Source organism: Peromyscus leucopus, chromosome 9 (genome assembly GCF_004664715.2).
Source record: "Peromyscus leucopus breed LL Stock chromosome 9, UCI_PerLeu_2.1, whole genome shotgun sequence".
Lineage (NCBI taxonomy): Eukaryota > Metazoa > Chordata > Mammalia > Rodentia > Cricetidae > Peromyscus > Peromyscus leucopus.
This window is the reverse complement of record NC_051070.1, coordinates 21,003,792-21,016,308: the sequence shown is the minus strand read 5'-3', so window position 1 is coordinate 21,016,308 and position 12,517 is coordinate 21,003,792. Positions and strand designations below refer to the sequence as shown.

General features: G+C 36.3%; 1 protein-coding gene across 13 annotated transcripts in view; it reads right to left on the bottom strand.

Moving 5' to 3' along the window:
- The window catches only part of Mycbp2 (MYC binding protein 2), a 249,377-nt gene that overhangs the window by 191,599 nt on the left and 45,261 nt on the right, over positions 1-12,517 (bottom strand). For all 13 annotated transcript variants that reach the window (XM_028864803.2, XM_028864805.2, XM_028864804.2 and 10 more), the window contains exon 3: positions 5,761-5,976. In XM_028864803.2, the coding sequence (XP_028720636.1) occupies positions 5,761-5,976 (216 nt within the window). The remainder of the gene's footprint in view (positions 1-5,760; positions 5,977-12,517) is intronic.

Sequence of the window (12,517 nt, the reverse complement as noted above, 5' to 3'; positions counted from 1 at the left end):
CTACAGCACTTATAGCCAAAAATAAAACAACATAACACAAACAGCAAAGACAACTTTTTTGTTTGTTTGTTTTGTTTTGTTTTTTCGAGACAGGGTTTCTCTGTATAGTTTTGATGACTGTCCTAGATCTCACTGTGTAGACCAGGCTGGCCTTGAACTCACAGAGATCCGCTTGGCTCTGCCTCCCGAGTGCTGGGATTAAAAGTGTGCGCCACCACCACCCGGCTGCAAAGACAACTTTTAAGACTGATTTCATCTTAGTCCTTCCCATGATGGTATAATTGTTAATATTATTACTTATAGGTAGTGTCTCCTTCATTTGGGCACAATGATCATGAAAGGAACTGGAAAGGCTACTTAGCAAAAATATCACTGGTATTTTAGTTTAATTATAATAGTACTCATTGGACCAAGAAATCCTTGACACTCCTTAGCAAAAGGAGTAAATCTTTAGTTAAAGATTGTAAGAGAAAAGTTACAATGAGCTGCTACGCTAACTTTGGAAGACTAATAAAACACTAGACAATAAAATCCAATTTCTTAGCCAACATCATTATTTTGAGAACCACTTCTAACTAGCTACTTATCCCTGTTCTAAAAATTACTGTAATTCAGAGACAGTGATTTTTTCAGACAAGGATGTGGTGATATATTGTGTACCCTAATAAAATTTACCTGAAGATCAGAGAACAGAATAAGCCACTATATTAAACATAGAGGACAGACAGTGGTGGCACACATCTTTAATCCTAGAACTTGGGAGGCAGAGATCCAGAGTTCAAAACCGCCCTGGACTACATGAGATTGACTCAGTCTAGGAGAGAAAACAGCCAGGCAGTGGCTTTAATCCCAGCACTGGGAAGCACACATGCCTTTAATCCCAGTGCTTGGGAAGAACATCAGTACTTCAATGGCTAGGTGGAGAAAGGTATATAAGGCCTGAGGAGACTGGAATTAAAGGCTTCTCAGCAGAAGCGTCCCTTTCAGCTAGAGGCTCCTTTGGCTGAAACCCTTTCAGCTGGAGCTCTTTTAGGCTGAAAAGTTGGTGAGGTAGGAGGTGGTGGCTGGGGCTTGCTCTGCTTCTTTGATCCTTCAGCTTTCACCCCAATACCAGGTTCTGAGATTTGTATTAAAACCATTTAGAATTTGTGTTACACAAGGACAAAATTAACTGCAGACAACTCCTGTGGTTCTGTGTCATTTATAAGGTTTCTCAAGTGCATAAATATAACTAAGAAATCAAAATAAGTAAAAGGATTGTCTTACAGAGTTATCTAAAATCCTGGTCTTGACTATAATTAAGTTTACCCAAGTTTATGCACACAGTTTCAATTCATTAAATACTCCGATAAATTTTTTCACCTGTTTTAGTTTATTTTGCTGGAATGGAATGAAAAAAGAATTTCCGTCTGCCTATATAATTAGAGAAAATCAAAATGTGAATCTCTTTTCTCAAGCAGTGGAAGGCTATAATATCCTATTATTTTAGACTGCTTAATCTATTAGCAATTATTATTATGCATTTTCATAATTTCAATAATTCAAGGATTCTTCAGAGTTGACATTTTTGGATGGAGCTCATTATATGATGTTTCCTCACTGTAATACAGAAGTTTCAGAGCCATGTAATTTTCTAGTGGGAGTCATGTTTCCCATCTCAAAATGCTTGAAGCTAGTTTTGCTGCATATTTTATTTAAAAATATACTCTTACATTGACTAATTTATTTAGTTCTTAAATATGTAAATTCTTTTTGAATTTGTAGGCAGCAGTGCATTTGGTTGTGAGAATAAAGAGTTGGAATATTTTCCCTTCCCTCAAGAAAGTGTTCTTTAGTACAGACACCAAAACAAATCAATAAATAATTTGTCTTAGGCTTTGAAAATTATAGGGTGTGCTAGATACATTAAAAACCACAGAATACATGGGGAAAGGACATAGCACTGAGGTAAGGTTAGAGATGGCAGCAGAAGTTAGATCATGAAGGGCTTCATGTGTCAGCTAACTGATTCAGTTGTTGTCTTCTATGTAAAAAATACTGAAGATTTGAATTAAAACGACTATGATCAGACCATAAGTTTCTTAGATGTTACTTAGCCAAATTAACTGAAGGGGAATAAAGGAAGACAGAGTATCCAGGTAGGTAGTTATTGTACTTTTAAGCAGTGTTAATGAAGGTTGGAAATACTTAGTGGCAATACCTTTACTACAAGAACTGTTAAAGAAGCAGAATTGATAAGGATTGGTATATTGGCAAGTTTTGCGTAGCTGTGAAAAAAATACAGGAAACAACTTGAAGGAATTTATTTTGTCCAGTGGCTTCAGAAGGTTCAGTCCATTATTGGTTGGCTCCATGTACTTGAATAGAATCTGGCATGTAGAGGAGAGATGTGTTCACTCGGTGAAGAGGGAGCAACCTCCAGTAACCTCCTTCATCAGAACTCTACCTCCTACAATATGCAGAACCTTCCCAAATAGTACTACAAAGCTCAGGTGATATTGCATATTCAAACTGTAACATTTAGTGATTAGCTGACTACCAAAGGCTAGAATAGATGGGAGACTGAGCATATTCTCAAAGTTTCTGGGTGGCAACATCATCCATTTATGGGGAAAAGGAAGACTGGAGGGAGATTATTGTCTGGCTAGAATGATGATAAAATTTAGTGCTCAATCTCTCTCCATCCTGATTTTAAAGAGGATAGGAGACATCCGGTGCATGGCTAAAAAATTAAGAAAAGATACCAACTAGAAATGTAGATTTGAGAAGTAAGTCTGCATAGACAAAAGCCAAAAACAATTAATGGGAAATGAGGAGTGTTAAATCAAGAACACTCTTTGAAAAAACAAATTAGAAAAAGTTGAAAGAACACTTTCCCTCTGGGTGTGAACAGAAGGGAAGAAGACTGTCCATAGCCAGCACTGGCTCATTATGTGACAGAGAATAGGAGTGTAGACATCCATACTCTGAAAAGCAAATTCTTTTTCTCCCTCTGATGCCTCCTCTTCCCCCTCTTCTTCCCTTTTAAGTTTAATGTTTTGTCCTTTGTAAATACTACTATTTGCTTTATAGAAGCCATCTGAAAAGGGAGGCAGTATACTTTGCTTTCTAATGACACAAATATGCATCTCATTTCAGTCTGAGTTTTTAAAAGTGTGGAAGTATTACAATTGATTTTAAGACTGCTTAATAATACAAAACCCGCCATAACCAGATGAAAGAAAAAGTAATAGGAAGAAAGAAATCTCAGATGAGAAGGGAAAGCCTCAAGCCTCATAACAGGAGGAGAACACAACATTTACGTGAAAAGGGAGAAAGAAAACCTGCCTTCAAATTCTCCTCAGCTCACATCACACAGGCCTCAGCCCTTTCTCTGTGTCAGTTCTGAGGTGATGCTAAGGGCTGCTGAAGCCTGTCACCTGAAATGCTCATGACATCACCCATGAAGCACTGTGATTACCACATATGGGCACATTACTCCTTCTTCCTCTGTCTTCATCTCTCTTTCATTATAGGATCACATCAAGTTTCTAGAAGCTTCATTTCCTTGCAATATGAAATATTTATTACTAAGTTATAGTATACATTGGGAAGTACCTAAAAATCAAATACACCTATACACTCTATTGTTTGACCCTAACCTGACATTTGTAACTACAGTTCTCATTTACTGAGGACTTGATATGTGCTGGGTACTATTCTCTTAAGGACACAACATCATTAACTCACACTTAATCCTGACTGCAACCCTACAAAGTACATAATACTCTCAATTTATAGATGATAAAGTAGAGGCACCCATTTATCTAGTATTAAATAGCTAGTAATTTTAATGGTGTTTCAGCTTAATCGATGTGGCTTCATAACTCTTGTTTTTAACCATTATTCCCTGTTTTGAGAAAGCAAGCATATGGTGGAAAATACTGTATTCATTATTTTAGGGTTTGTTTTTTTTAAAGATTTCTTTTAGATCCTGCTAATTATGCTAGAAAAATGTTTAAAATGCCTAATTCTTTCTCCACTACTCACTTATTTTACTGTTTTTGAAACAGTTTAATAATCATTTTTGCCTAATTATGTGGTATTTTCTAATCTAGATTTTGGTATATTATTCAACATCTGAATTTTCCTATGAACGATTTCTCTGAACTTCTGATTTCCCTTCCAATATTAAATTTAATCATCATGATTACCACAATGTAGTATAACCTTCCCCCAACAGCATATTATTATTACAAAAAGTATATAACACAAATTCTCTAGTGGTTATCCTACTTTTTTAAATCTTCCATAATTAAGCAGAAGAAATCACAATTAAGAGACCATGATCTACACCTTCATGAGGGAAGAGATGTGCATGTTCATTTTAGGTTATAAGAAGATGCTGGGAGAGAAGCTACAGGTAAAGACTCCAGGGAAAAGGAAAAAAGAAAGGAAAGACATACAGACACTCTAAGAAGGCTGTCAGAAAGCAATGAAGGTCACAAAGCCTTAACTTATGGAACAGAATGCAAGTCATCTGTTGATTCGTGATGGACCCACCAGCACAGTCCAGGACAATGCATACGCAGGAAGAGCCACCACAAACCATGCAATCCTGGGAGCATGAGTTCCATCTGTCCTGAGAATTCAAGTAAGGTATTCCATGTATAACTATTGAAAAGATAGTCTATGAATAGGTGTGGGGATGTAATTAAGTTTTCAAGACAGTTTTAAAGCACCAATTTATGAATCATTTTTGATAAAAGAATTTTAAGTTAATTTATAAGAAAATAATACACATGAATCACACATAGAGGTATCATTTTTTAAATGTTTGTATTTTTCTCCTTTTTGTTAGGAATAATGTAATAACTCTAGGGCTGATGATGTAAGTCATGAACAGCAATGGTGTTGGATTACAAGAATCTGGATTTGATCCTCATTGTTATAAAAAAAGAAAAAAACAGAAAGAGAGGAAGAGAAAGATGGAAGAAAAGACAGACTATATTTCTTATTCTGAATATACATACATATATACACACACATATAAATGTGTGATAAAATTAGTCATAAAGTAAGCCAATACTTAGAACAAAGTACTTTAAGAATAGTTTATTCAGCTATAATATGAAATAGTCTATATGCTTTTGGTAACAGGAAGTGACATCAGAACAGTATGGACTGAAGTGTTTCTCATCTGATTGTTCCCCTAGGCCAAGTGAGCAGAATAGCAAGAGTACAGTTATAAGATTAAACAGATAAGAAAAAAAAAAAAAGCTTTCAACTTAGCTGCTGCTAAGGAACTTTCCAGTTCTATTTCAAGAAAAACTTAAGTATATGCCTGTTTCCAGGGCTTGCTCTCAACGGGGTACACCTATAGCTCTTGGCTTCTAACAGACTGTACTTCCTGTTATGCCATCTAAATGGCAGGTTACCAGCTCAGAGCTCCTCCTCCACCTGCCACTGTTCCATGCTTCCACACAAGCACATCCATGCTACTGCTTTCGTACACTAACCGCTCTTAACAAGCTACAACCCACTGACCTCCCTGAGTGCTTCCCATGTCCATCCCACTGTGTTGCCAATTACTGATTTTGTGAGCTAGTTTAAAAGTCCCATAGAGTTTTCCTGGTCTACCTCAAACCTATTTTTATCTTTAAGCCATGTTATTTTTAGTGCACAATTTGAGAAAAAGCAAGGTATCTCAGGAATACATGTGTATGTATAGTAACCAGAACACTTGTAGGTAATGGATCTAAACAGAATTCAGTGGCTTACCTTTGGCAGCTTGATAGGGGGTTCTTTGGATTCTTCTTCCTCATCACTGTCTGATTCTCCACTCTGTACAGAGTTCTTAGATGCAGCTGCCAATGATGTTTCCTTTTTCTGCCATTCCAAAACGCAATGCCTTACATTACAGTAAATATTGAAGGCAGAGGGATTGCTATGAAGTTTGATATCTGGTATAATTACTGTATTCTCCAAGTTTTCAGACTGAAACATAAAAGAGAACATTTCTGTTTCACACTCTTTTCAGTTATTTCATTGTAAAAAAAAAGTATAGACAGATTAAACTGACTTGCATATCTCACATAAGTAAAAAAAAAAAACAAATTATCTTAGACAAATAAAAGTATATTTAAAGTACCAAAATACTTAGTGTGAAAATTCTTCTATAAAGAATTGGGAAAGGGCAAGAGACAATATCTCTTTAAATAAGAAATATGTTAAAGTTAAATCAGTATGTAACTTGGGAACATCGTTTTCAAAATATTAAAAATAGTAAGCATAAAGCAAGCATAAATATATTAACAATATATTAAAAGTAATACATGACTAGTATTTAATCCAGAAACAATGTTGATACAACACTAGGAAAGCAATCAGTATAACTCCCCCAAAAGAACAAATGTAATAAAATAGTAAACATAAGTTGCTATAAATGAAAAAGGTAAAAGCATTTGCCCAAAGCTCACTACAAATATACAATTAAAAAAGAAAAAGTCACAGCAAATCAGTAATGGAAAGAAATTTTCTCAACTAGACAAAGGGTAACTATGGCATATTCTTATCAGATATGGCAATAGAATGACTTGCTCCCAAGATTGTAAACAAGGCAAACGCTCTCAGGAATTCAACTCAGTTATTACTTTCCTAATGCAATAACCTGATAAAAATGGCTAAGAGAAAAGCATCTTCTAGCAATGTATTTATTTCCTGAGCCATGTAGACAATTTTTTAAAAAGCTACTAGAAATAATATACAAGCGTAGCAAAATAACAGTACACAAAGTATAAAATAAGCATCATCCATATGTGAAAAATGAACAAAAATGCCATTTAGGGGCTGGAGAGTGCATTGGCTCGGTGGTTAAAAGCACTTGCTACTCTTGTGGGTTTAATTCCCAGCACCCACATACATACCTGCAGACAAACACTAAAATAATACTAAAATAAATAAATCTAAAAAAATTAATGCCACTTTAAAAAGAATAGAATTGAAGTCTCTGACAGGGAAAAACATCTGCAAAATACGTATTAACGAAAGACTAGTAAGTATCAGAACATACACAGTAGTCTCAAATGTCAACAGTAAAACAAACAAAAGAGAGTTCCATTAGTAAATAGTGAAGAGAGATGAACAGATATAACACTGATGAAGACACAGAGGAGGTTTATAAATAAGCATAGCATCAGCATCATCAGGGCTTAGACAAGATGTAAATGAAAATGAGATATAGTACACAGCCACCAGAATCCCTAAAATTATCAATAGTGCCAACCCTGGAAAATGGGGAAAGATACAGTTAATTACAATGCCAGTAGGTAAGTAATAATGATATGGCCACTCTGGAAAAAATACATTTCTTACAAAACTAAACATGTCCCTACAATATAATCCAGTAATTTCACTTGTCAGCAAAACAACAAAAACCTATGCTCACACAAAAACCAGCAAGTAAAGTTTCATAGATTTATTCAAAATTAGCACCAAACTAAAAATAACCCAGATATCTTTTTACTGTGTACATTGCTAAACTGTAGTACAGCCATACTGGGATATGACTAATCAGCAATAGAAAAGAAATGAACTATTAATGTGTGTGACAAGTTAGATGAACTCAAAGAAATTACATCAAGTTTTTTTTAAAAGCCAATCCTGTAAGTTTACATATAGCACATTTAAGGAATATACTTGAAATAGAAAGACTTTGGGGATGAAGAACAGCTCTGTAGCTATGTGAAGCTAAGATGACATGTACGGAATAAGGGATAGTAAAAGGGACTCCTAAGATGGAACCGTTCTGTATCCTATGATAACAATCACAGAAGTAACCAAATTACATAGAACTAGATGCATACTAATAAGCATATATAAATCCAGGGAGATGACTTAGTAAACAGAGCCTTACATGTCAACATGAGGAACTCCATTCTACCCACAGGAACCCACAAAAAAGAGCTGATGAGTATGGTGACCTTTGTCCCAGAAAGGTGGTGGCGGTAGTGTCACGGGAGCTTGCTGGCCAGCCAGTTTGGCTGAATCAGGAGACTTCAGGTTCAGTGAAAGATGCTTTCCAACAGAATAGGATGGAGACAACTAGACAAACAGTCCTATGAATATGTACACAGACACACAGACACACACACAGACACACACACACACACACACACACACACACACACACACCTGGTGACATCAGAATAAGATGGTAGAGTGCACTAACATGAAATTACCGTTTACAAACTAGTTATACAGAATGTTAAAACTAGGGAAAAATGAATGAAGGGCTTAAAGGATATCTGTGAAATAAATATAATAAGTGTTTTCACACTACAATGATCTCAACACAAATTAATTTTTAAAGTTATAGCATCTAAAACAGCATCAAAAACAAAATAATTACAAATAAATGCAATAAAATGTATATGACCTTTATGTACTAAAAACCAAAAAATGTTATTGAGGGAAATTAAATAAGACTTAAAGCCAGGTAGCAGTGGTGCACACCTTTAATCCCAGCACTCGGGCTGATCTCTGAGTTCAAAGCCAGTGTGGTCCTCCGAGCAAGTTTTAGGACAGACAGGACTTCACAGAGAAACAAAACAAAAACAAAAAACAACCAAACAAAAGGTTTAAATAAATGGATCAACATTTATATCATGTTCATGGATTGAGGAATTATACACCATTAAAATGACAAATCTCATAAAGCCAGACTAAATGTAGCATCAATAAAATGATTAAGGGTTCTAATAAAAGAATCAACAAGGATCACCACAATACTTACATGAAATATAAGGGACAGAAGACAGCTGTTTTCGCATATTTCTACCACTCTAATCAACTTAGGGATAGAAATGGTTGACTTTGATTTGCTGTTTTGAAGTTCTGTTCTATGATCATTTGCTCCCCTTGCTTTGGAGGCCATTGGCAAGGCTGTGTACCATGGCAGCACAGGGCAGCATCACCCATTATTGGTAAGCCAAAAAGATAAAGATAATGGAGTGAGGGCCCCAAAATCCACTTGAAAGGGCACATCTCTAGGGGTTTAAGGACCTCTTGGTAGTATGCACTTCTCAAAAGTTCTACCACTGAAGAATCTCACCCTGGGGATCAACTCTCTAAAATGTGGGTTTTAGAGGTGGGGGTTATTTAATATCTGAACTATCTATCTGTAGCAACAGCTACAGAAATTTTAGAAAAAAGACAAAATCTTAGAAAACATACTGCCCAATTCTAAGACTCAGAAAATAACGCTAGAGTATGGTATTAACAGAAAGACACACAGATCAACTTTATACCCAAAATAAATATAATTAACTGGCTCTTTTATAAGATACTTCAGTGAAAAAGTAAATAAGTGAAACCATTTTAACAAATGGAGCCAGATCAATCAGATAATAATGAGAAAAAATTGAAGGTTAACATTTTAAAATTAACTTGAAACAATATTATTTTAATATGTGTTACATGTGTTTATGCCATGGAACATTTGTTTAATGATGCAAAGATGTGTTGGATTCTTTTATGTTGCATTTGTTTAACTCTGTGAAGCTGTGTTACTTTGCCTGTCTAAAACACCTGATGGTTTAATAGAGCAGAACAGCCAAAAGCTAGGCAGAACAAAGAATAGGCAGGGCTGGCGGGCCGAGAGAATATACAGAAGGAGAAATCTGGGAGAAAAAAGAAGAAAGAGCAAGAGAAGGAGAGGAGGATGCTAGGGTCCAGCCACCCAGTCACACAGCCAGCCACAGAGTAAGAGTAAAAGTAAGATATAAAGAAGAAAAGAAAAAAGCTCAGAAGCAAAAGATAGATGGGATACTTTAAAGTTAAGAAAAGCTGGCAAGAAACAAGCCAGATAATGCCAGGCATTTATAATAAAGAATAATCCTCCATGTGTGATTAATTAGGGAGCTGGGTGGAGGGCCCCAAAAAAAGAGTCTAAGAGTAAAAAAATGAACACCACCACCTAAGGGTATCAGACAAAATTCTAAATCTTTGGACAAAATCTAAAAAATATGATTTCTGCAACTTTAGTGTAGACCAACACTTCTTAGGGCACAACATATATGAATCATACAAGGAAATACTAATCAATTAGATGAATAAAACACTTGTCCTTCTAAAACTTCTTTAAAAAAAAAAAAAGCAAGTACAGTCTCATCTTCAGCTCTGTAAGGAAACAGATAAGCAAACTGAAGACAGCACTCCCTCCTCCCTCTAAATCCAGCCCCAGTCTTGTCCCCAGCACTACAACAGAATACGAGGTGCAGCTTTCCTTCCCCCTTGCCCACATCTCCTGGGGATCCCAGTCTATCACCCTCTAACCTCACTACCCCAACTTAGTCACTTTATCCCAGCCCCCAACTGCAGCAGGCACGGGCTTCTAACCAACAGGTCACAGCTGCCAGCAAACATGGCTGCCAAGAGACCTTCTCTTTTCTCTCTGTTCCCTCAGATCCAATACCCCAGTCTCATCACCGCTGTACAGCAGGAAACCCATTGCTGAGATCATTTCCTCTTTGAGTTCATCCCCAAGGGATCACAAAGACCTTCTCTCCCAAATCTCCCTTCCCTCAACTCATCCCAGTATCTCAGTCTTCAACACTAGCAAGCATTCCCTGTGAACACACAGCAGAGCAGGCCAGCAACACAGTCAACACACTCTCAGAAATTTCAGAGAAGAAACTAAGGAACAAAACACACACTCAACAAAGACAAACCCAGAAATCAGCACCCAGACCTATAATCATCCCAAAACCAAATGCTTGGATGCCAGCATAAAACAGAATAACAGACGGGGCAGTATGTCTCCATCAGAGCCCAGCTATCCCACCACAGCAGGCCCTGAATATTCCAACATAGGGCACACTAGAAAAAGACCTTCAAACCAACTATATGATGATGATAGAGGTCCTTAGAGAGGAAATTAACAAATCCAGGAAAACAAAAGCAAAGATGAAATGAATAAATCCCTCAAAGAAAGCTAAGAAAATACAGTTGAAAGAGATAAATAAAATTATTCAAGACCTAAAAATGGAAATAGAAGCAATAAAGAAAACACTGAGGGAATTCTGGAAATGGAAAATTCAGAAATTCAAACAGTAACGACAAAGGCAAGCTTCACCAACAGAATACACAAGACGGAAGACAGAATCTCAGGCACTGAAGATACAATAGAAGAAATTAATATAATGGTCAAAGAAATTATCAAATCTAAAAAATTCCTGACAAAAACACCCAGGAAATCTGGGACACTATGAAAAGACTAAACCTAAGAATAACAGGAATAGAGGACGGAGAAGAATCCCAGCTCAAAGGCCAAGAAAATATTTTCAACAATATCATAGAAGAAAAATTTCCTAACCTAAAGAAGGAGATGTCTATAAAGATATAAGAAGCTTACACCACCAAATAGGACCATGAAAGAAAGTCCCCTTGCCACATAATAATCAAAACACTAAACATACAGAACTAATAAAGAATATTAAAAGCTGTAGGGAAAAAAGACCAACTAATATATAAAGGCAAACCTATAGGGATTATACCTGATTTATCAATGGAGACTTTAAAAGCCAGAAGGACCTAGACAGATGTGCTGCAGACTCTAAGAGACCATAGATGCCAGCACAGACTAATATACCCAGTAAAACTTTCAGTCACTATAGATGAAAAAAGTAAGATATTTCATGACAAAGTCAAATTTAAGTATTATCTGTCTACAAATCCAGCCATATAGACAGTGCTAGAAAGAAAACTTCAAACTAAAGAGGCTAACTACATCCATGAAAACACAGGAGAAAAACATAGTCTCACACCAGCAATATCAAAAGAAGGGAAACACACACACACACACACACACACACACACACACACACACACACACACCTCTACCACCACTACCACCAGTAACAAAATAACCGGAATCAACAGTCATTGGTCATTGATATCTCTCAATATCAGTGATCTCAATTCCATAATAAAAAAACACCTACTAACAGAATGGATGGGAAAACAGGACCCATCTTTCTGCTGCATACAAGAACATACCTCAACATCAAGTGTATATAGTACCTCAGGGTAAAAGGTTGGAAAAAGACATTCCAAGCATATGAACATAAGAAGCAAGCTGGTGCAGCAATTTTAATATTTTACAAGATAGACTTCAAACCAAAACTAATCAGAAGAGATAGGGAAAGACACTACATACTCATCATCAACAACAACAACAACAACAAAAAGACCCCACCAAGACAGCATTTCAATTCTTAACATCTGCAACTCAACCACAAGGGCATCCTAGTTTGTAAAAGAAACACTACTACAGCTTGAATCACATATTGACTCTCACAAACTGATAATAGGAGACTTCAATACCTCACTCTCACCAATAGACAGGTCACCCAGGCAAAAAACTAAAACAGAGAAATTCTGGAGCTAAAAGACATTGCAAAAAAAATGAACCTAACAGATGTTTCCAGAACATTTCACCCAAACACAAAAGGTTCTCTGCATCTCATCAAACTTCCTC